The 21,954-nt window shown below is 52.5% G+C and overlaps 1 protein-coding gene across 1 annotated transcript in view; it reads right to left on the bottom strand.

Moving 5' to 3' along the window:
- The window catches only part of IQSEC3 (IQ motif and Sec7 domain ArfGEF 3), a 76,584-nt gene that overhangs the window by 43,519 nt on the left and 11,111 nt on the right, over window positions 1-21,954 (bottom strand). The window contains exon 2 of the mRNA XM_072954433.1: window positions 9,737-9,820. Within this exon, the coding sequence (XP_072810534.1) occupies window positions 9,737-9,820 (84 nt within the window). The remainder of the gene's footprint in view (window positions 1-9,736; window positions 9,821-21,954) is intronic.

The following is a 21,954-nucleotide window of genomic DNA, read 5'->3' as shown; positions in this document are numbered from 1 at the left end:
AACTCGGGCTTTTATTCCATTTTTTTCTTTTATGATGAACTATCTTAGATATGCAAATATGGGTAACATGGACAGGAGGTACAGGGAAAAATACTCACTTGTACCTGGCTCAAGAGACAGCCTGTGAGAAGCCTTTAATATCCCGTGTGTTCCTCCTTCTCTCCTCAGAGGAAGGCCTGTCCTGAATTTGTGTTTCTCATCCCCAGCTTCTCCCTGGGGACAGATTTCCTCCGTGTGTTGCGTAAGCAATGGTGGCTGCCTGGCCCGGGCGCCAAGTCTGCATAGGTGCGCGGGGGAGGCTTGGGGACATTCAAGGTCTAGCAGAGCCCAAAAGGGTCAGGAAGCCCCTCCAAGTGGAGTGGGCGCAGCTCCGTGCTGGCAGGACTGGAAAGAGGGCCGGGGTCTGACGCGGCCAGCTGTGCCAGTTAGTTACTACAACAGGGGGGACTTTCAAGGGAGAAAAACGGACTTGCTCCTCAAGGAGCCTGCGCTTCCAGCCCTGTGCAGCCGGGATGTGTGATGATTTCCAAACGCATGGTGGGGACCGTCAGGAGCCACGCAGGAGCACCTGAAAATAGCCCACGGAGATGCCAGGGGATGCTGGTAGAGGTGAGCTTGGGAGATGTGAGCCGGCTGGCAGCCAGGTTCAAGGGAGGGAGTCCCTCTGGGGTCCCCGAGAGGAAGGAGCCCGTGAGGCAGTGCTGGCCAACCCACACTTAGGGGCAGCATCGTGGAAGTTACAGGCACGGACTCGAAGCCAGACTGCCCGGATTTGCACGTTGCCATCCACCTCGGTGTGGCCTTGGGCAAGTCTCTTCACCTCCTTGTGCCTTACTTTCCTCTCTAGGAAAGGGCCATGCTAGTATCGGCTGTGAGATGCTCTAAGCCCTGTACATGTAGCGACCATCATGTTTCCTTTCAGGATTTCCAACATGTTATTTTGTCAAATAAGAACATAGAAGGCAAAAGTATGCACCAGCTTCCCTATACTATTGCAAGGGCACGTGAAAAGCAGGGAGGATGTGACGTCAGATAAGGAACAGCCTTTACCTTGAACTGTCAGTTTCTAGGATCTTGCTGTCTTATCTAGGGGGTCTTTACACGGAGAAGGATTGGACTTTTCCATACAGTGTGATTGCCGAAGCTCTGAGTTAGAGATGACGCCAAGGGAACCTTACCAAAAGGCTCTAAGGGCGGGGAGGCAGCAGAGTATAATTTGTATGAGAGTTAGACCCAGACAGACCGCTGTGGTTAAAGTCCGACCACTCACTAGCTGTGCAGTGCTGGGTTAGCTCCTTAACTTCTCTGAGCTCATTTCCTTACGTGTAAGGCAGAGATACCCACTACGTTTTGCTGGGAGAGTTGATAAAGCAGTGAGCACAAAGCCTCTGGCACCTGTCTGACGCTCTGTAAATGCAGGTTTTCCTGGTTCTGGCTCCTAAGCTCCCTGGAGAGCAGAGACCTCACCCGGTCCTTCTTGGGTCCCTCCAAGAGCCCTGTGATGGTGGCCCACACAAACCGTGTGCACACAGCCCCCCACCCCCGAGCCAGGGCACAAGACCACGCCTCTTTACTTCTTCCTCCGCCAGGTCCAGGCCAGCCCTATCTCACTCAGGAGAGTAGATGTTTCCTGGTTCCCAAGCCACTTCTAGGGAAGGAAACCCTCCCAGCTCCTTCCAGGCTCCATTTCACCCCACTGATGGCTGACAGGTGCTTATAGGTGTGCAGTCAAGTGTATGTATGCCAAAAAAACAAGGGTCTTACGATACAAGAGATGGAAATGGCAGAATTACCAGTAGGGTACAACATTGCTCTAGACATCCATCAAGTTACCACGGAGCAAGATTCCCTACCTGTTTGTTTATAGTCCCCTTCCTCATCTTCACAGTTCCTCCTGGAAGTCCTTCCTAATGTCTAGCTTTAATCTTGCTTGCTGCAGTAGAAACCACTCACAAGCTTACAGTGGCAGAATGGCCAAGCCATTTCCCACATGCCTGTGGGTTTCATGCGTCATCTCCAAAAGTGTTTGGGAGGGAGGGGCAATGCAGGACACACTGGCTTTGGGAAGAAGCCCCAGAGACGCCAGCTTGGGGAGTTGCCCTACTCCCAGGCAGGGCAGGGGGTCAGTGCCAGGCCATGAACCTTTCCCTGCGGGGGGCTAAACGGTTTCTTTCTCTTAGGAGAACAGGCAGCCAAACTGTCAGCTGGCAAGATTTTCCTGATAAAATGCTTCTGCTCTTAATCGCATCCTCGCTGGGCTGTGACAGCCCAGTGCTGGGTTAAATCATTTCCTCTCCTGCCTGATGTCTAGAAAATCTCCTCTCCGGGCCTGTTGGCCCTGCTGGACTGGCATTTGTCGGGGCCTTTAGCTTCTTTGATCTTTTCCCCAAATTGGTCCCTCAATTCTCAAGTCTCTCTCCTCTCCTCTCTCCAGTCAACGCTCTATATGTCACAGGGAAGGCTTGAGTAGGAGCATCTGAAAGCATCCACCTCCTCCTCCAGGCCCATCGCCTGCCATCCAAAGGAGGGGTCGGACCCTCCCTCTGACCAGCACAGCCCAACGACCCTGAGCAAGATGCTGTGTGTCCCCTCCTGCTCGCCATACTTGGGACTCTGCTCCTGGGACCCCGTCCCCTGAGGAGTCAGACCCTCCTCCCAAGTACTTCCCCATCACACCTGTGTTTCTAGACCCCTTCTCCTGGGACTCCTGGATCTCCACTGATGTCTCCAACTCTCTGCTCCTGAAAATCTCAGCTCTAAAATAGCCTGCATTTACAGAGTGCTTACTGTGTACCAGACACCTTTGCACACGCCATGTCCTTAAATTCTCTCAGCCACCCCAAGAGCTAAGTGCTCCTGTTGTCCCCATTTGACAAATAAGTAAATTGAGGAGTCGAAAGCTTCGGTCATTTCAGCGAGGTCACGGAGTCTGGAGGTGGCCATGCCAGGACTCGAAGCTGGATTTGAATTTCTCTGTCTGTGCTCAGTGGCTCCGTATCTACTGCCCCCTTGACGTCCTCCTGAACTCTTCCAGCCCAGGGCCCTCCCATCCCACTTCCTCGCCCCAATCCTCCTTTCGAACTGAGAAGGGACTCCTCAAGGACCTGGGGCTCATCTCTCTGCCCTCAGAGAAGAAAGGCAATTCTTGCATTTTAAAGTTCTATACTGGTCTGTAATTAAAAGTGCCCTGTTCGCCAGGGCCCTTTCTTCTAAGTTAGTAAAGTCACACTCAGACTAAGTCTCAGGCTCCCTGGGGTTTGTTTCTGGTGAGTCAGTTCCTCTGGAACTTGTGGACCTCAGGGAAGCCCACCTGACCCTCCAAACCTGCAAAACTGCAGCCTGGACTTGGAACACGGTGACCACAGCAGGTCCAGCCAGCTGCCCCCAACCTCTCCCCACTCCAGACAGAAGCACGCAGACAGCTGTCTTCCCCGTTTTGTTTTGCTAACCATCACTAAAATAATCTCGAAAAATCTCTTTTCTTAAACCATTCCAAGGCCTCTCAAAGGCAGTAAGTTCTTCAAGAACGCCGATCCGGGGTGATCATTCTTGCTACAGATCATTTCCTCGGTTTTGGTTTGATGAAACAAATTTAAAACCCTTTTTGTCATACATCAGAAACACTTACTGGAATCAGGGATCATTTTCATGGTTGTGTCACGGGTTAAGAGATAAGTGAGCAGGTAAAGATGACCCCTCAGAGGAGAAAACAAAACAACACAGGAAACAATAAGGCTAGAAAGGCCTCTAGGCCTGCAAAGAGCGGCCACCCTCTCTGAGCACGAAAGAAAGGGCATCCGAAAGATTCAGGTGAGCAGTTTTCAGCAAATGGAACCAGAACTCCCCCCAAACTGGACGAAATTCTGCGTTAACAAACACCAGCAACAGTGGCAGCCAGCCAGCTCTGCGGCCGCTCTCACGTTGTCGTCCTGGCAGCATTATCTTTAATTACGTTTACTTCTTTAAATAAGAAAGCCTAGAGCTTTTTTAATTCTCCCCTGAAGATATTCTCTCGGTCATTTCTGTTTCCTGCCAGGTTGCACGGAGCCTCACACTCAGGGTGGAGCGCAGGCGAGAAGGGCCCAGCCTTTCGGGTCCCTGGAGTACAAGCCGGGTTCCACCTGTCACTTCCCGTGTCGACAAACCCCTCCCTTCTTTTCTCATCTGACTCCAGAAGTAGAAGCTGCCACAGACCCCGGTTCAAATCCCGTCTCTGCCATTTACCAGGTATATATATCCCCGACTCTCAGCTTCCTGTGGGTAACGTTTTCTAAGCTTTCATGAGAATCAAACAGCACCTGTGTCGCCCATAGCACGTATTCAGTGCGTGAGGGCCAGCGTTCTCCTCCCCTCCCTAGTGGGTGGGGGACACAGAACAGAAACACGGAGGGAGGAGGAATTCTCTAACCAGCTTTAAACACGCTACCTGTCGGGACGCTGGCCCCAGCCTGGCCTTGCTCACCCGGCAGCCCTGGTACAGCCCTGCGGGTGGGTACGTTCCCTGAGTACCTCTGGTGACCACCTGGGTGACCACGTGAGAGGCTGTCTTAGAGGATGGCCAGGCCTGGGAGGGGGCGCACAAGGAGGTTGGCGCAGACACAGCCCAGCTGAGGTCCATCCCCTGAGCAGAGCGGCAGACACCAGGGCAGGACAAAGCCTTCGTGATGCTCACTGGAGTTAGGGGACGCCCCCACCCGGATGGTACTAGTCCGTCTTTTTGGCTCCAGAGTCTGGCAGGGAAGACACAGGTGGGCAAAGAACACAGAGGGTAAAGTGACCAGGGACAGACTTCTCAGGCTCTGGGACCCAATTCTTCTGCCACCTTCTTTGTGGTCGCCCTCTGGTGTGGAGCCGATCAGGCTGGACCCTGCTGTGACCTCACAGGGATCCTCAGAAGATTGGGAGCACACCTGCTCAATAGGCCCAGATCAGGAGGAGCAGCCCCTCCCACGCCCACTGCTCTGGGCTACATGCAGTTTGCTGCGCCCACACGGGACAGGCGGACAGACACTTGTCCTCAACCCAAAGGACTCCTGCCTGGGCTCCACTCCAGGGCAGCACATCCTGGGGGGTCTTCAGAGCCCTGGGTCAGGGTGCAGGGCCCCAACTCCTGCAAAGCCTCTGGAAACTAATCTCTGGACTCCGAGGAGACACACCGCGTCCCTTGGCTTCGCCTGCCACTCGATGCCCTCCTGGTGTGAAGAGACAGGGACCCTCGAGCCTGGGGGCTGGGCAGGCCAGGTGGGCAGGCAGGGTGGGCCTCCTCCCACCACCCCGCCCCTCCTGGGGCCTCATGGGAGGCTGAGGCCTTTTTGTGCTTCTCTGGGGAAGAGCACGCAGTTCTGCAGCCCCAGAAGGACCCTTTCTGCTTCCACGGAGGGTGGGGGTTGGGGTGGTAGGGGGCATCGGAGTGGGCAGGGTTCCCAGCAGCCTCTGAGCCCAGAGGTGACTAATGGAGCCATCAAAGGACTGGAGGCTCCCAAGCCCAGCTGTTTGAAGCCTAAACTGTATTGATTGAGACTTTAATTGCTCCGTAATTGCTTAGTAAACACTGGCCGGTCCATTGATCTGGGCTCCAGCCACTGGGGAGAGACCAGAGGGGGACGGGTGCTGATGCAGGGTCTCCCCACGCCACGCCGGGCGGCGGGCCCTTCCTCAGGGGTCTCCAGCAGAGCCCGCAGCCTGGCTGGCTGGTGACTGGGGATGGGGTTACCGAGAGGGACTGCTTAGGGCAGGAGGCTCTGCCATTGGCCACGGTGCTCTACGGGGAAGCACCAGGCTGAGAAGCCTTTTTTCTTTCACGGGGGGAAATACAAAAGCCAGCCTGGAAAAATAAGCCCCGGCAGGCTGCACGCTAATATACTAACAGCGGTTAATTCCATATGACTGGATTCCATTTTTATTTTCTTCTTTACAGTTCTGTATTTTCCACATTGCCAACAACTAGCAAGTATAACTTATAATCAGAGGAAATAGATGTTATTTAGGATCAAGTGAAGCGGCTGGAGGCATTTCTCCTGTGCTCTTCAAGAAAGTCCTAGCAGCAGCCCCAAGGAAGGCAGTTGCCTGTCGGAGTCTGGCCGGCGCTGAACTTCCAGCTCCAGGACCGACTAGCGGGGTCCGTCTGCCAGACCCAGAGCGCCTCTCCACCCCAGGGTCCTTATCTGCAAGTGGCCACAGCAGCCGTCTCACGCAATTACATGAGATGAAATACTGAGAGTGCTCAGTGCAACAGCAAGCATGCGTGCCACTTGCATCCTGGAGGCAGGACCAGGTACCCAGAGCGCCCCCCCAGGGCTGGGGGTGGCTCAGCTTCCTGCTTAGTGCCCTGCCTTCCCAAGTGCCCCCCCCACCCCAGCCTCCTGTCATTACTCTAACAGAAGCCAGTCTTCCTCATCTCGGGCCCCACTGCCACCCACGGAGACAAATGGGCCCTATTCCGCTGGAGGCAGGAGGCGGCTGGCCAGCTCCAGGGTCATTGTTCCCAACTCACTGAGAGCCAGAGAGGGAGGGGAGCCTGTGGGATGGAAAGCAGGGCTGCGATTACTGGCCTATTCAGTTCCCCAGAATAAAGGCCTGTCATCAGGAGCAGCAGGGGAAGGTGGGAAGAGGGGCAGAGCCTGGTACGCACTCTACTCATTGTGTGCCCGGGGCTGCGTGAACGTAGGCACAATGAGCAGTGGGCCAGCCTTGGGAGCCTTGCCAGCCCCATAACTGCTCCACTCCCCGTGCCCACCATGCAGCCTCCTGGTCTTCCCACTTCTGGGAGCATCCCCCTGCAGTCTCTCCTGACTCCACCCCCAATCTCGCACCCCACCCCACATGCCCCAACACTGGGGCTCTGGGCGGGGGCCGGTGTCTCCCTGGGGCTGCAGCATCTCCTCTTTACACATCTGATCGGAGGGGCTGTGGGTGACTAGCTGCAGCCCCCAGGGGATGAGCCCAGTGGCTCAGGAAGGGGACTCCTGCTCAACCCCATGGCTGGAGGTAGGGACAGGGAGGGGCAGCCCCTCAGACTCTGCTGACCTGGTCAGTACTGGCTTCAGCCAGGCTGTAGAGGAGGGAGGGAGGGGCCCTGGTGGCCAGCCCTGCGCTCACACATCGAGGCCCTGGCCCTGAACTCCTGCCGCTGGCGCAGAGGCCTTACTGGGTCTCCTGTACAGACCACTGACTTATCCCAGACTTGGCCGGGTCCTTGCTGAGCAGGTGGGAACCCACACTGAGCAGCTGGGAGGAACTTGGCTTGTCTCAGAGCCCAGCCCAGGGTCTCCCAAGGTGGCCCAGAGGCCTTGTGACCCCCCCACCCCGTGTGTACAGGTCACCGTCCGGCTTCTGACCCGGGCACCTTCTTGTAGGGAAACTCAGGGGCGGTCTGGGTTCGATATCCGTGGGCGCAGGCAGGACACCTGCTTAAAGGGAAGGCAGAGGGGCTGGGAAGGTCCCGCATGGGGCTGGGAACGGGGATGTTGGGAGACTGATGGGAGAAACTGTATCTCAGGGTGGAATCCGCCCAAGAAGCCAAGAACAGACAGACCGACCGACACACACACTGCTGGACGTCATAAGGCACCGGAGGGCCTCTCCCAGAGGCGCCGAGACGCTGACATCGGACAGATGAACAGACAGACAAACAGACACATATTCTGGGAAACTACAGGCCAGACAGACAGGACAACTTGGAATAGCAGAAAAGACAGCGGCTGGAGGTCTGGACCAACCTGGGGGCCTGCCCCCTGCCTGCACAGAGGGAGGGCTGTGGTGGGCGGTGCTCACAGGCCTGCCGTGACCATGACCAACGCTCCAGAGAATCTCTCACCTCCCACTCTCCCTCCCAGCACCTCCGCCCTGAGCTGGCACCTGCCCCTTCAAGGAGAAGCTAAGGTAACAGATTTCCTTCCATCCCACCCAAATCTTGGAAAGCAAGCCTATTCTGCTGGCACTCAGGCCCCAGTACACCACCTCTGCCTCCCACCCAGCGCACCGGCTTTTCCCACCACCCCCTCCCAGGAGTCAGGCTGCGGGGCACTCAGAGGAAGAGGGGGGGCCTCAGAAGACCCAGGTGCCCCCGGCCCGAGCTTCCCGGGGACACTGATCCACCCTCACCAACGCCAGTGACCAGATGGCGGCGATAAATGTTCCAGGAAGTGAGTTGGCCAGATGGGGGCAGGAGGCAGACCCAACAGCTTTTCTCTTGTCCTCCCTTCCAATGAGGGCATGTTTAGGGAGAAGACTTGGCTGTGCGCCTGAGCCCCGGGGCTCCCGGGAGGGGGCAGGTCTCCCAGCCCCTTGCTGTCCTCCTTCCTCTCCTCTCCCGCTGTCTCTTTCTCCCATTTCTCTTCTTCTTTCCAGTTTCTAAGAAGCCCATTTTCAACTTGGGGGCATCACAATGTCCCCTGGATGGGGGTCCCGGGAGATCCAGGCAGCCTCACTCTCCTTAGGTCCTGGGCACAGAGCTCGGCCTGAGACCTCCAGGCATTAGCACCGCACAGGGCCCGCCCCGGGCCTTCCACCCCGGGGAAGATGTGCCTCTCTCCGCCCTGGGGGTGAGGGTCCCCAAGCTGGGCGCTTATTTTGACCCAGCCTCCACCGTTCCTTCCGCAGAGTCCTGCCTCTCTCAACCCCCTCTGGCTTCCTTAGAGGGAAAACAAGAGGTAACACCTTTCAGGGGGAGGTTCTCTGTCCCCAAGCTTTATTTTCCAAGGAGTAGAGGGGAAAGGGTCCTGGAACTACTGAGTACTGAACCTGGGAGTGGTGAGAGGTAGGCGTGGAGGGTCCTTAGTGCAAGTGCCATGGGGGCTCTGCACCTTCTGCTCCCCTCCCGTCCAGCCTGAGCTGCCCAGAGGCTCCGTGAGATGGCACGGAATGCTGCTCCCTAGATAGACCAGCCCCTTCGTCATACAGATGGGGAACCTGGGGCCCTGGGGAGTAACGCACCCACATTCATTCTAACAGGAGATGGCCAATGGGGCAAGTTTCAGGCCAAGCATCCTGACCCCCAGGGAAGTAAACAAGCAAATAGAAGAATGCTGAACTGAGACGGAAGCCTTGGGGGAGAGAGGCTGGGACAAAGTGTGATCAGCACAGAGGGAGGAGAGGACGCTGAGACGGAGGGACACGGGGCGGGGTGGGGGTGGAGCGTGGTGGAGGGAGACTGCGGGGAAGACAGAGCCTGGGGACGACCCAGAACAAGGCGAGGAGGAGAGCCTGGGCAGGGACTCCAGACCTGACTTCTTGATGCGCCCCCTTCCTTCCCAGGGGGGTTGGCGAACCCAGCAGAATGAGGTTGACAAACCTTCAAAATTAAAGTCATCTTGGCAACTTTGCGGAGGAGAAAGACATGAAAGAAAAATGCAAATCTCGGGCACAAGAGGAAGGGTGGGCACTCTCATCAGTTGGGCAGCAGCGGACGCCGGACAACCTGCCGTGCGAGATTTACGTGTCTCCTCAGATGAAGCCCCTGACCTTGACACAGGTGGAGGTTCTACAGGCCGTCTGGTGGGAAGGAGCACTGGGCTGGGGTCTGCGAAGTGGGTATAATGACATGAAGTGGGAATGGCTCATCTGGGGTCCAGAGGAAGACAGGAAAGATGAACATAGGAGGAAGGAGGTAAAAACAAACAAACAAATGGAATAGGAGACTTGGGAGGAAGAGGCCGAGTGGTGCCGTGGCGTGTGCTCTGCTCAGGGGACGGACGGTGCGGGTGGGGAGGGAGGCCCGGGCATCGGTCATTCCCACCTTTGGGAGGCCAGGTCGGAGCAGGCGGGCTTCTGCTCGGCGTCGGCGGCTGGGCAGCAGAACTGGTGCAGCACGGTCTCATTCCTGGGGGCAGAGCAGAGGGAGAAGGTCAGAGCGCCCTGCCCCTGGGCAACCCCGAGACTCCAGACACTGCCCAGGGGAGGATGAGCAGCACTGGTTCTGTCATAAGGCCTTTCAGTTCAGACTCCACCTCCTGCTTGCAGCCCCCGGACCCCCGCCAGTGATCTCCTCTACTTCTGCACCCCCATCCCCGCAGGAGGCTCCTCTACCTGGATGGATCACTCAGTTGGCTCTATCTTTGGTCATGAAATTGACTCAAAATGGATAAAAGACTTAAACATAAGACCTGAAACTAAAACCCCTAGAAGAAAACATAGGGGGAAAGCTTTATGACATTGGTCTTGACCATGACTTCATGGATATGACACCAAAACCACAGGTAACAAACATGAAAATAGACAAGTGGCACCACATTAAACCAAAAACACTCCTGCACAGCGAAGAAAACAATCAACAGAGTGCAAATGCAACCTACAGAATGAGAGGAAATATTTGCAAACTGTATGTCAGATAAGTGGTTAATTTTCAAAATATATAAAGAAATCTTACAGCTCAATGGGGAAAAAAAAGCCCTAATAACTCAATTAAAAGTGAGCTAAAAACTTGAATAAACATTTCTCCAAAGAAGACAAACAGCCAACAAATATATGAAAAAATCCTCAAAGTCACTAGTTATTAGGGAAATGCAAATCAAAACCACAATACGCTGTGCCCTCACACCTGTTAGGATGTCTATTATCAGAAAAGCAAAAGACAGCAAGTGTTGGGGAGGACGTGGAGAAGCTGGAACCCTGCACACAGTTGGTAGGAATGCAAAATGGTGCTATAGAAAACAGTGTGGAGTTTTCTCAAAGGATTAAAATGAGGACTACCACATGATCCAAAAATCCCCCTGCTGGGTATTGATCCCAAAGAATTGAAATCAGGATCTTGAAGAGATATTAGCACCCCAATAATCAGTGCCTCCTATTCACAATAGCCAAGATTCATAAACACTCTAAATGACAGAAGAATGGATAAAGAAAATGTGATCAATATATGCAATGGAATACTACTCAGCCTTTAAGAAGAAGGAAATCCTGTTACATGTGATGGATAAAACTTGAAGACGTGCTAAGTGAAATAAGCCAGTCACAGAAAAACAAATACTGCATGCTCCCGCTGATATGAATGACGTATCTGAAATAGTCGAACTCATGGAATCAGGGAGTAGGGTGAGCAGGTGGTGAGCAGGGCTGCGGGGGAGGGGAGAAGGAACTGGGGAATTGCTAAGCAAAGGGCACAAAGTTTCAGTTATGCAAGGTGAGTGCCTCTAGTTACATTTTACAGTGTAACTACAATGTAGTTACACAAATGTAACTTAAAACACAAATGTAACTTAAAAATGTCTTAGGAGGGTAGATCTTACATTAGGTATTCCTACCATGATAAAATAAGACACGATAAAAATGTTAACCATCCATATAAGTGTTTTGGTTTGAATATTCATTTCGTGAGTTGTTTGACTCACTTTGCTAGTGTCTGCACCCTGGCCAGAGGAGTAGAAGTGGGGTGGAGCTGACCCAGAGTTAATTCAACAAGGGAACAAATACATGTGCACACCAAACGCTGTCAGTAAATTGAGTAAATGATGCGTCCCACACGGATGTGGACCATGGTTCTAAATGTACATAGAGGCAGTTATTAAAAAAAAAAAGATTTGTGTAAAGGAAAAAAACCCCAGCAACAACTGAAATGTCAGTTAACTGGTAAATGGATAAACAAATTGTAATTTATCTATGCAATGGAATACTATTCAGCAATAAAAAGGAAGAAGCTTATTATTCATATAGGCACCAGGAGGATTATGCAAAGCGAAGGACATAGACACAAAAGTCTGTACCTTCTATGAGGCTATTTGTATGAGATTCTAGAAAAGGCAAAACCATAGCAACAGAAAGAGGATCAGTTTCAGTGACACAGGAGGGAAGAGATTAAACTGAAAAGGGAACGAGGTAATGGAAAAGTGTCTGAAAAATATACATATGAGTAGGTATATGTGTAACTGAGCCACTTTGCTGTACACTTGGAACTAACATTGTAAATCAACTACACTGCAATAAACAATAAAAGAAAGGGAACAAGGGGTCATGTGGGCTGATGGAAATGATCTACAACTTGAGAAGAGGATACGCAGCTGTAGAAATTTGTCAAAAATCCTTGAACTGCACACTTAAAATGGGAGAACTTTATTGTATGTAATTGTATCTTAATATGCTGATGTTTTAAAGACCAGAATATTTTCTTCCCCTTCTCACTTCTTGATATTTCATCGAGTCTTTAGAATAATTTCTTTTCTAAAACCCCTCCTCCAATTGCCCCCAGATCACCTAATTATTAACCCCCCTCTAAGCAGCAGAAAAACACCAAATTTTTCCTTCCTTTCAACCACTAGATTGGATTTTCAAAGACCAGATGGCTCATAACTGAGCCAAAGGAACCAGGGGGCCAGAAACCAGGGCAGGGAGAAAATCGGGGGTGGGAAGTTGAATAGGGGGAAACCTGGACCCAAGCCTGGGCGGAGAATCCCGGGAAGGGCCATGGAGACAGCGTGGAGCTGGCGATGGAGACCCAGCCCCCTCCACATCACTGGCCCTGGGGACGGTCAGGTCCTGGTGAACGAGGCTCTGTGCCTGCCCTGTTTCTCTCACCACTGGGTCGTGGGGATTCGGTATGACTTTAAATGTGAAACTGCCTGGGGAGAAACCTAGTAAGCCCCGCACAGACGCACGATCTTACGGACACTAGTATGAGTCCCCGAGGGGCTCAGCAACCCCAGCTCCGCTGCTCACACAGACCCACCAGGTGCCATCCCGACTTCTCCTCCCAGCCCCCCACCCCTCCTCTGGCCCCGGGAGGCACGGAGCAAGGGGCGGACTTCCTTTGCTCCTTGGTGCGGTCTCCCACTGCACGGTCCCCCTCAGAAAGCTTTGGACGGTCCTAATGAGGCAAGTGATGGCAGATGACCAGCAGCCAGGGACAAAAAGCTACAGAAACGTCACCTGGCCCGGTAGCCCCACCAGGTTCAGTGCCGAAGGCTGAAATCTTGTGCAGACCTCCCTCTGAGTGGGCTCAGCTTCTCTTTCCTTCTCTGCTCAGTCTCCTTTGGGGGAGCTTTAAAGGCCGTCTAGTCCATCCCCCGCTGCCAGGGGAGGGGTAACGAAGTCTGGGAAAGAGCTGCCTACCTCTCCTTCTCAGACAGGTTTCCCCTGAAAACATGCTGCCGGCTCTTGGACGTTATTTTGAAGAAGTCTGGTCTTGCAGTAACTCTGTGTTTCTCTCCTCTTTTCCCAGGAGCCTCAGTGCCCCCTCAGCTGCCCGGGAGCCACCCTGAGGTCCAGAGGGAAGTGGCGGCAGCAGAGATGGGCCTCACACCACAACCCGTGCAGCTCTGATTGGGTCTGAGGACAGTTTGGGTTGCCCAGCTGGTCTAATCTGGGTGGGGGCTCGGGGGTGTGTCCTCGCTTTAAAAAACAGCTGGGAAAGCGTTCTTCTGGCGGAAAGCCCTCCTCCTGGAACTGCGAAGGCTGCTCCACCTCTCTGACGGCCAAGGGCTCAGAGAGGAGCTGCCAGCCGCCCCGCCCTCCCAGCAGGGGACCTCCTGGGCCCCCTTTTCTCCCTGCCTGGGGGGAGACCCCTCAGGGCTCCTCCCTGACTCCCCCATACAAGACTGGCCGTGGTGTCCTCACCTGTAAATGGGGTTAACAATAGAACTTCTTTAAAACGTCATTTTGAGGATGAAGAGTTAAAACATGCAAAGCACTGACATGAGAACATAGTAAATGCTTAACAAGTGTCAGCTGTTGCCAGTGTCCCCCGTTCCGGCCTCTCGCCTGTCAGTCTCAGGGAGGGGCCGCCGGGTCTCTACAACTCTCCATCATGCCTCCCCTCCCCTGCTGGCCTTCAGGGCAGTCGTTTCCAGGGGCTTTTGCTCATCAGATCTCTCCTCCTAAAAACCCCGTTTCCCCTGCAAGCCTCCCCCTTCCTTCTCCAGCCTCCCAGGGAGCTTGCTTTCACCTTGACCTCCTTGAACTCGCTGGAACGTGGCTCCTCCCTGGAGTCCTAACAGAGCTGCCACTAGGGAGCTCCCCAGAAATCCAGCGGGACCCTCTCAGCTCCTGACTGACTTGCCTTTTCTGCGACATTCATCAGCCAAACCCTCTTTCCTGAAACACCGCCTTCCACTGGCTTCCAGGGGAGCGATCTGCCTGGTTTCCCTACTACGACCTTGTTTTCGTGGTCATAGGAGGAACCAGCCCCCATGTGGGGAGCAGTCATGGGGAGGAAAGGCGCCATCCATTAACCCCAGTGGGCCAGGCCGGGCATTTGGGGACCGTCCTGAAAGTGAATGTCCTGACCGTGGTCAGGCCCCTCCAGCCACTGCCGAGTGTGGCCGAGGAGCACCCCCGCCCCCCCCACAGTGAGCGATTCGATACTGTTGCTGCTATAACTCCCCGGGTGCTTCCGGGCACAGGCCTCGGGCTGGTTCGTTACAGCTCTCACAGCGACTGCGATGTTTGCCTCCGGCTCCTCACCAGACTGTCAGCTGCTTCAGAGGAGCCCAATCTCGGCACTTGACTTGGGTCAAATTAATACAACGCTTCCACACCTGTTCCCCTGTGAGGCAGACGCTACCGTGGCGCCGCCGACCCTGCACAGACGGGGAGGCTCGGTGGAGAGAGAAAGCGGCTTGGACTCACTTCTGCGTGGGTTTTGCAAATTTCCCACTCGTTTCAAACTATAAACAGCGACCCCCTATCCTTTGCACATTCCTGAAGGCATCCCGTCCCCAACAGGAAAGCCATCGCCCCTCCTCACTCAGCCGCCCACACAGCCCGGAAGATCGTGGACACTGCAGTGACCTGCTTGTCCGTCACCGTGTGCGCACCGCCTGCCAGGAACTTGCTGTGTGACACACATACACAACAGGCAGGAGAGGTGGCAACGGTTGTCCCCGTCCTGCGGGTGAGGAAGAGGCTGAGGTCGCACTTGACCACACCTGGGCCCAGCCCCCAGGTTCTGTTACTGCCACAGGAGAGGCTGGGGCACACAGTGGACCAAATAGGAGGCCCACGTGCCTTCAGAATCAGCTAAATGAGAAAACGGACTTCAGGAGTTCGACCCACAGTCCACAGTGGTTCGTAAATGGAGGTCACTCCATTGAATGAGTTGCTGTATTTCAAACTCCGCGTCTTGTGTCTCCATACCCCCGTCACATGCACAGGGCCTGCCACCGACCCCTGGCTCAGTGTTTGAGGGCAGAGTCTGCCTGGGTCTAGTGCATCTTTTTTTTTCTCAATTAGGCAGCACAGTGTTCTCGACCGTGGTCGCCATGTTTTACATTAGCTCGTCAGACCTTACTCCTCTTACAGCTGACAGTTCGTGCCCTCTCACCAACCTCTCACTATTTCCCCCTGCCACCCCCAGCCCCTGGCAACCACTTTTCTACATCCTGTTTCTATGAGTTTGACGTTTTGTTTCTTTTTAAGATTCCACATGTAAGTAACACTGTGGAGCATTCGTCTTTCTCTGTGTGGCTCATTCCATTAGCACCATGCCCTCAAGGTCCATCCATGTTGCCGCAAGCAGCAGGATTGCTTCTTTCTCAGGCCAAATTATATTCCACTGTACCTTTATCTTCTTTATCCATTCACCCAGTGGTGGACGTTTAGGTTGTCACCACATCTTGGCTGTTGTAAATGATGCTTCAGTGACCATGGGAGTACGGCAGACCCTGTTTTCATTTCCTTTGGATAAATGCCCAGAAGTGAAATTACTGGATCATATGCTAGCTCTATTTTTCATTTTTTGAGGACCCTCCATACTGTTTTCCACAGCGGCTGCACCAATTCGCATTCCCACCAATCGTGCACAAGGTTCCCTTTTCCCCACATCCTCGCCAACGCTTACTTCTGTTCTTCTAACGGCCATCATTCTGACAGGTGGGGGTGGCATCTCACTATGGTTTCGACTTGCCTCTCCCTGAGAATTAATGCTGTGGAGCATCCCTTCATGTGCCTGTTGGCCCCCTGTATGTCCTCTTTGGAAAACTGTCCGTGGAGGTCCTTTGCCCGTTCTTTAATCAGGTTGTTTGTTTTCTGCTATTGATCTATGTGAGTTCTTTATATATTTTTGGATATTAGCCCCTTGTCAGTGTATGATTTGGAAACATTTTCTCCCATTCGGTAGGTTGCCCGTGTGTTTTGTCGGCGGCTCCCCTCACGGGGCTAAAGCTTCTGGGTTGACATCCTGCTTGTTGATTTTTGCTTTTGTTGCCAGTGCGTTCCTCATCAGTCTGGCACAGTGCTGGGCACACACGCAGCTGTCTCCTCCCTCCCCTGCAGCATGTCACAGTTTATACAGTGTCTCCACACACACCTCTTTTTTTCACGAAAATATTGTTGACTTACAATGTTATGTGAGTTTCTGGTGTACAGCACAGTGATTCAGTTATACACATATGTATATATTCTTTTTCACATTATTTTTCATGATGGGCTATTACAAGGTACTGAATCTAGTTCCCTGTGCTGTACAGTAGGACCTTCTTGTTTATTTTATATACAGTAGTTAGTATCTGCAAATCCTGAACTCCTAATTTATCCCTCCCCCTTCTCGCCCTCCGGTAACCTTAAGTTTGTTTTCTATGTCTGTGAGTCTATTTCTGTTTCATAAATAAGTTCATTTGTGACATTGTTTTTAGATTCCACATCTATAAGTGATATCATACAATACTGTGTCTCTTTCTGGCTCACTTCACTTAGTATGATCACCTCCAGGTCCATCCATGTTGCTGCAAATGGCATTATTTCATTCCCTTTTTATGGCTGAATAGTAGTCCATTCACACGCCTTTTAATCTTCGTACATGGGTTAGACCTGGTTATTCTGCTTTGCAGGTAAGGAGCAAGACATGACCTTGTTTCCCCAAGGTCACACAGCGGGTAGGGGTGGAGCCAGCATTGAACCCAGTCCCTCTGGTCCCAGGAGTGTATCCCACGGTGCAGCCTGGGAGCCACAGATGGTCTAGGGAAGAATGCCACCGAGGCCCCTCCTCCGACGGCAGGAGGTAGCACGGTTCCCGGAGAGCCCACAAGCTTTAGGAAGAGCTGCATTTAGTCCCTGCCTTCCCACTGGGGGAAGCCTACACACATACATGTAATAGATGCACACACACTCACTCTTGGCTGGCAGATACACATATGCACGTACACATATGTTCACATGCAACTCCATGTGTGCAGATGCAGGACTAAGACCAAGGATGTTTCGTCCCTTACATGAACTCTCCTGACCACGTGGTCCACAGAAGGATACGATGTCCTGTGGGGACCTGCAAATCATCCATCTGTGGCTACACATGGGTGACACTCTGTCCTCTAGTCCAGTCCTCCTGGCATGACAGAGATGAGTTCAGCAGTATGGATGGCGGTCACATGGGCATGTCACTTGGGGCCGCCAGCCTTTTTGTCCCCACTGAGCCAAGTTTCTCCCCAGTCAGGCCTTGACTTGGGAAGCCCGTCCCCTCCACCCTAGCATGGGGGACGCTCCATCAGGGTGTAAGAGGCTAAAGCCTGTGTGTGAATCTTGAAGACACTACTGTAGCTGTGTGACCTTGGGTGGGTCCTCTTAATCTCTGAGCCTCAGTTACCACATCTGTGAAATGGGGACAGTAATATCTTCCCACGAGGATTGTACGGACCAACTGAGATTTAAAAACGTATATAGATGCCTAGTGCACAGCAGAAATCAGTACATGAGGTGCTGAAAGGAAGACTGAATAAGTGAGTGAAGATCAGATGGTTGTACGTTGCTCTGCGAGGTTCTGTCTGCTGTGGTTTAAATGTGGATACAGCCTCCTGTTGGCTGCTTGACTGAGGGCGAGTTCCTCGACCTCTGGTGCCTCATCCCCCAAATGCAAAAGTTACTGAGACATGAGATAAGTCTGTAAGGCACTTAACACAGAGCCTAGCCCATAGTGCACGCACAATAAAATATAGCTTTCGTTAAATTATTCTTTCTTTCCTCCGGGTAGTGAGGCCGTGGTCCTCAGTCTTCCTGTGGTGCCCAGGGCAGGGCTTTTCTGGTGGTGACACTCAGTCCCTGCAGCGGGCTGAGTCGAATGTGCCACCATTGCTCCCACCTTCAAGAACCACCTTCTGTCTTGAACCCTCTTCCCCCTCCAGATATCACCTCATTTCTTTACTCTTCTTTCTAGCAAAATTCATTCAAGAGCTTTCTACACTCTCTTCAGTTCCTCCCATTCTGTCATCTTTTAAACTTTCGATTAGGAAATGTCAAACGTGCATCTTATCAATCTTCTATCCCCAACTTTTCGCTGTTGCATTTTAAAGCATACCCCAGAAACAATATCATTGCTCAGAGTGCGTCTCTAACAGGTAAGAACTTTGAACCTAACTAAATTAACAATAGATCTCTAAACATTCGTGTTCCAATCTCCCTGGTTGCTTAAAAATGTCTTTTGTCAGAGAAAGACAAATATCATATATCACATATGTGGAATCTAAAAAAAGGACACAAATTTTATTACAAACTAGAAATAGGCTCATGGACATAGAAAATAAACTATGGTTACCAGAGGGGAAGAGGGGGAGGGATAAATTAGGGATGTGGGATTAACAGATACACACTACTGTATATAAAATAGATAAACAACAAGGACCCACTCTATAGCACAGGGAACTATTCAGTATCTTGTAATAACCCATAATGGAAAAGAATCTGAAAATATATGTGTATGTATATATATATGTATGTGTATGTATAACTGACTCACTGCTGTACACCTGAACTAACACTGTAAATCAACTACACTTCAATAAAAATAAAATTTTAAAAACGTGTGTTTCCAGTTGCTTTGTCTGAATCGGGACCTAATCAAGGTCCAGGCGTTACACCGGGTGGATTTGTCTCAGTCTTGGCTTCCTCCTCTCTGCAACCCACGCTAATCAAGCTTCTCCCGCCCCACTTGCTCCGCAAAAGCTGCGCTTTTCAGGGTCACAAATGACCTCCGTGCTGCCCAATGGACTGTCCTCCCCGCTCGCCCTCTGCAACGGGCGACCCTGCTCCTGCCCTCCTCACTGGGACGCCTCTTTGCCGGGCCACCTCGTGCTTCTCAAGCTGCCCTGCTCCTTCGGCTTTAAAAGCCTCCCCAGATTTATATCTCCAGTCCACTCCGAAGGCCCACCAGTCATCTCACTGCACCGCCCAACAGGCATCTCCAGCCTCAACCCCTCATCTTCCCCCTGCAGACGCCTCCATCTCTTCCTTCCAGCAGCTTCAGCCCAAACTCTCCACCTCATCCTCAGCTTCTGCTTCTCTCACACCCACACCAGTCCCTCAGGGAGTCCCCTTGGCTTGACTGCGTGTGGCCACTTCTGCTGCCATCACCCCGTCCAAGCGCCTTCGCTCTCCCGCCTGGGCTCTGCAGCCGCCTCCCGCCTTGTCCCCGCTTCACCTTCTCTTCCTGCTTCAGTGTTCTCCACACCCAAACTCCCCCAGCAGCCGGGGTTCCTTTTAAGTATTCTGCTCAAAACCATCCAGTGGCTCCCAGTCTTTCTTAAAGTAAAAGCCAAAGTCTTCACAATGGATTCCAAGGCCCTATCAGTGTTTCTTAGCCAAAAACACTGGTATTTGGGGCAGGAGAACTCTTCACCGTGGGGGCTGTCCTGTGCTCTCTAGGATGTGCGACACAGCCCTTGCCCGCTAAACGCCAGCAGAGCAGTGCTCCACCCCACCAGCCTCTGCGACAACTAAAACATCCCCACGCATTCCCAAACACTACCTGGTGGATGTGGAAATCCCAGGGGAGAATCTCTTACAAGATCAGCGGCACCCCTGCCCTCTCCCGCCCTCCCTCCTGCCTCAGACCTCTCTCTGCTCCCGCCTCACCTGAACAAGCAGGCAGGCCCTCTCACTCGCCTTTGCGCTGCTGCTGCCTCTGCCAGGGCGCCCCTCCCTCACATGGCACAGCCCCTTCTCCAGGTCGTTACTCCAGGGTCATGCCAGCTCTCAGTGAGGCCTTCTCAGGGCACCCTGTCCGAAACCGCAAATCCCTTTACCCCCAGGCCCCCTGCCCTGTTTTATTTTCCTCAGAGCCCTTATCCCATTGGACATACTGTATGTTTTCATTCTTCATCTTGTTTATTTTTGTCTATAAGCTTCACGAAGGGGTTTGGGGGTCTTTTGTTAACTGCTGTACCCTGGTACCTGGAAGAGTAGTAATTGGCATACAGTCAAATATTTGTTAAGTGAAAGAAAGAATAAGAGGTGACGAACATCCGTTTGTGTACAGAAGAAAACAAGCACTTTTAAGCCACAGGAAGAAAGAATTAACTTAATCCTTAGACAAAGATTGGCGTATGCTCAGCCTGGAGCGGGAAGTAGGGGAAGAGGCGATAAGAACTTCAATCTATTTCTCAGAGCTGTTCAGGAAGACTTCCTGAAGGAGGTGGGGTTTTAGGACTCCCTCTCAGCTCATTTTGAACTAGATTATAACACCCTGGCAGCTCCCCTAGCTCTTATGACTGCAGACAACAAAGTGAGCCAAGCCCGAAGGCGGTGGGGGGGTTTTCAGGTAGGGGTGCCCGCTCCCTGAATCTTATTTCTACTGCAATTTACCAACGTCTGTAGGATGCTCCAGCAGCGGGTCTGCAGGTGGAGGGCCAAGTTCAAACGGAGCCCCTGGACAGTGTCTGCCTACGCACCCACTACCCACCCCTGCCCTCAGAAAAGGCCGCCCCAAATGATTACACAGAAGCAGGCTACCCAGAGCTTGGCTTCCACACGCTCAGCGGACAAGAATAAAGGACCCAGATTCACAGCCACACAATGGAATACTTTACAGCTATTGAAAAGAATGAGACAGCTCTTTTTATACTGACTCTGGAAGGATCACCAGGATAGGTTATTAGGGGAAAAAAGCAACATGCAGAACAGTGTGCAGTATACTACCGCTTGTGTAAAAAGAAACACTCGCACATATATACAAATATATATATATATATTTGCTTGGATATACATAGATTGTCCCTAGAAAGATACACAAGAAATTGCCAACAGTTGCTGGGATGGGGGTGGGGGTAGGAAACGGGGGTGTGGAGACACTTCTCACTGTCAAGTCTTGCATCTTTCAAATTTTGTACTATGTCAATGTATTACCTATCTGAAAAGAATAAATTCAATTTTAGAAAGAACACAACCAGGTTGACAAAATGAAAACCAGCAGGGCCATGTGAAAAGTTCAGCACTTTTAGGCGTTCAAATGAAAGCCACCTGCACAAGCATAGGTGGCTAGAAGTGGGACAGTCCTTCCAGCAGAAAGAGCCAGTGGGTTCCCAGGTTCCATCCAGAGCCAGGCAGGGTCCAGAACCTGTGTGGTTGGGGCAGGAGTGAGGGAAGGGCTCCCCTTGCCCCAGCTGGCCCGGCCACGAGGCTCTCTCCACTTCCTGTGTTTTAGGGACTAGAAGCCAGTGGTGGGGTGGGCAGAGCCACTCCCAGGCCCACGTGGAGCAGAAGGTGTAGGCTTCAGTGTTCATCTGAAACAAGGGAAGGGGGGCGGCTGGAGACAGTGGTCAGGAATGCCAGGGAGGAGGGCTGACTGTCTTCAAGTATTTGAGGGGCTGTCAGAGAGGGAAGGAGGAGCCCTGTTGTGAACCGGCTGGAAGACTCTTACCTTCAAAAGCACTTTCTGGCTCAGTCCTTGCCAGAGGGGTCCCCAAACAACGGCTGCGCTTGGGCTGCTGGGCCTTTATTGACATCGGCTCTGAAGTTTCACAGCAGTCTGTTAGGGCAGCACCATCCTTACCCCCATTTTACAGATGAGAAAACTGAGGCTGTCACTGCTGAAGATCACAGTTGGTATATGACTGAGTCAAGGTTCAAACCTGAGGCCACATTCTGAACTATTATGGTCTCACAGGTTGGGCCAGAACTCGAAGATTATGTGATTCTACAAAATACCAGTGTAAGTATGGAAAGCTAAGACAGGGCTGGGAGTTGTCTCGGGTACCAGGGAGGCTAGGCAGGTGGGTGCCGAGTAGAACTGGGTCTCGAAGACGCCATCCTGATCCCCGACCT

Source organism: Vicugna pacos, chromosome 34 (assembly GCF_048564905.1).
Source record: "Vicugna pacos chromosome 34, VicPac4, whole genome shotgun sequence".
NCBI lineage: Eukaryota > Metazoa > Chordata > Mammalia > Artiodactyla > Camelidae > Vicugna > Vicugna pacos.
This window is presented reverse-complemented; position numbering and strand designations above follow the sequence as displayed.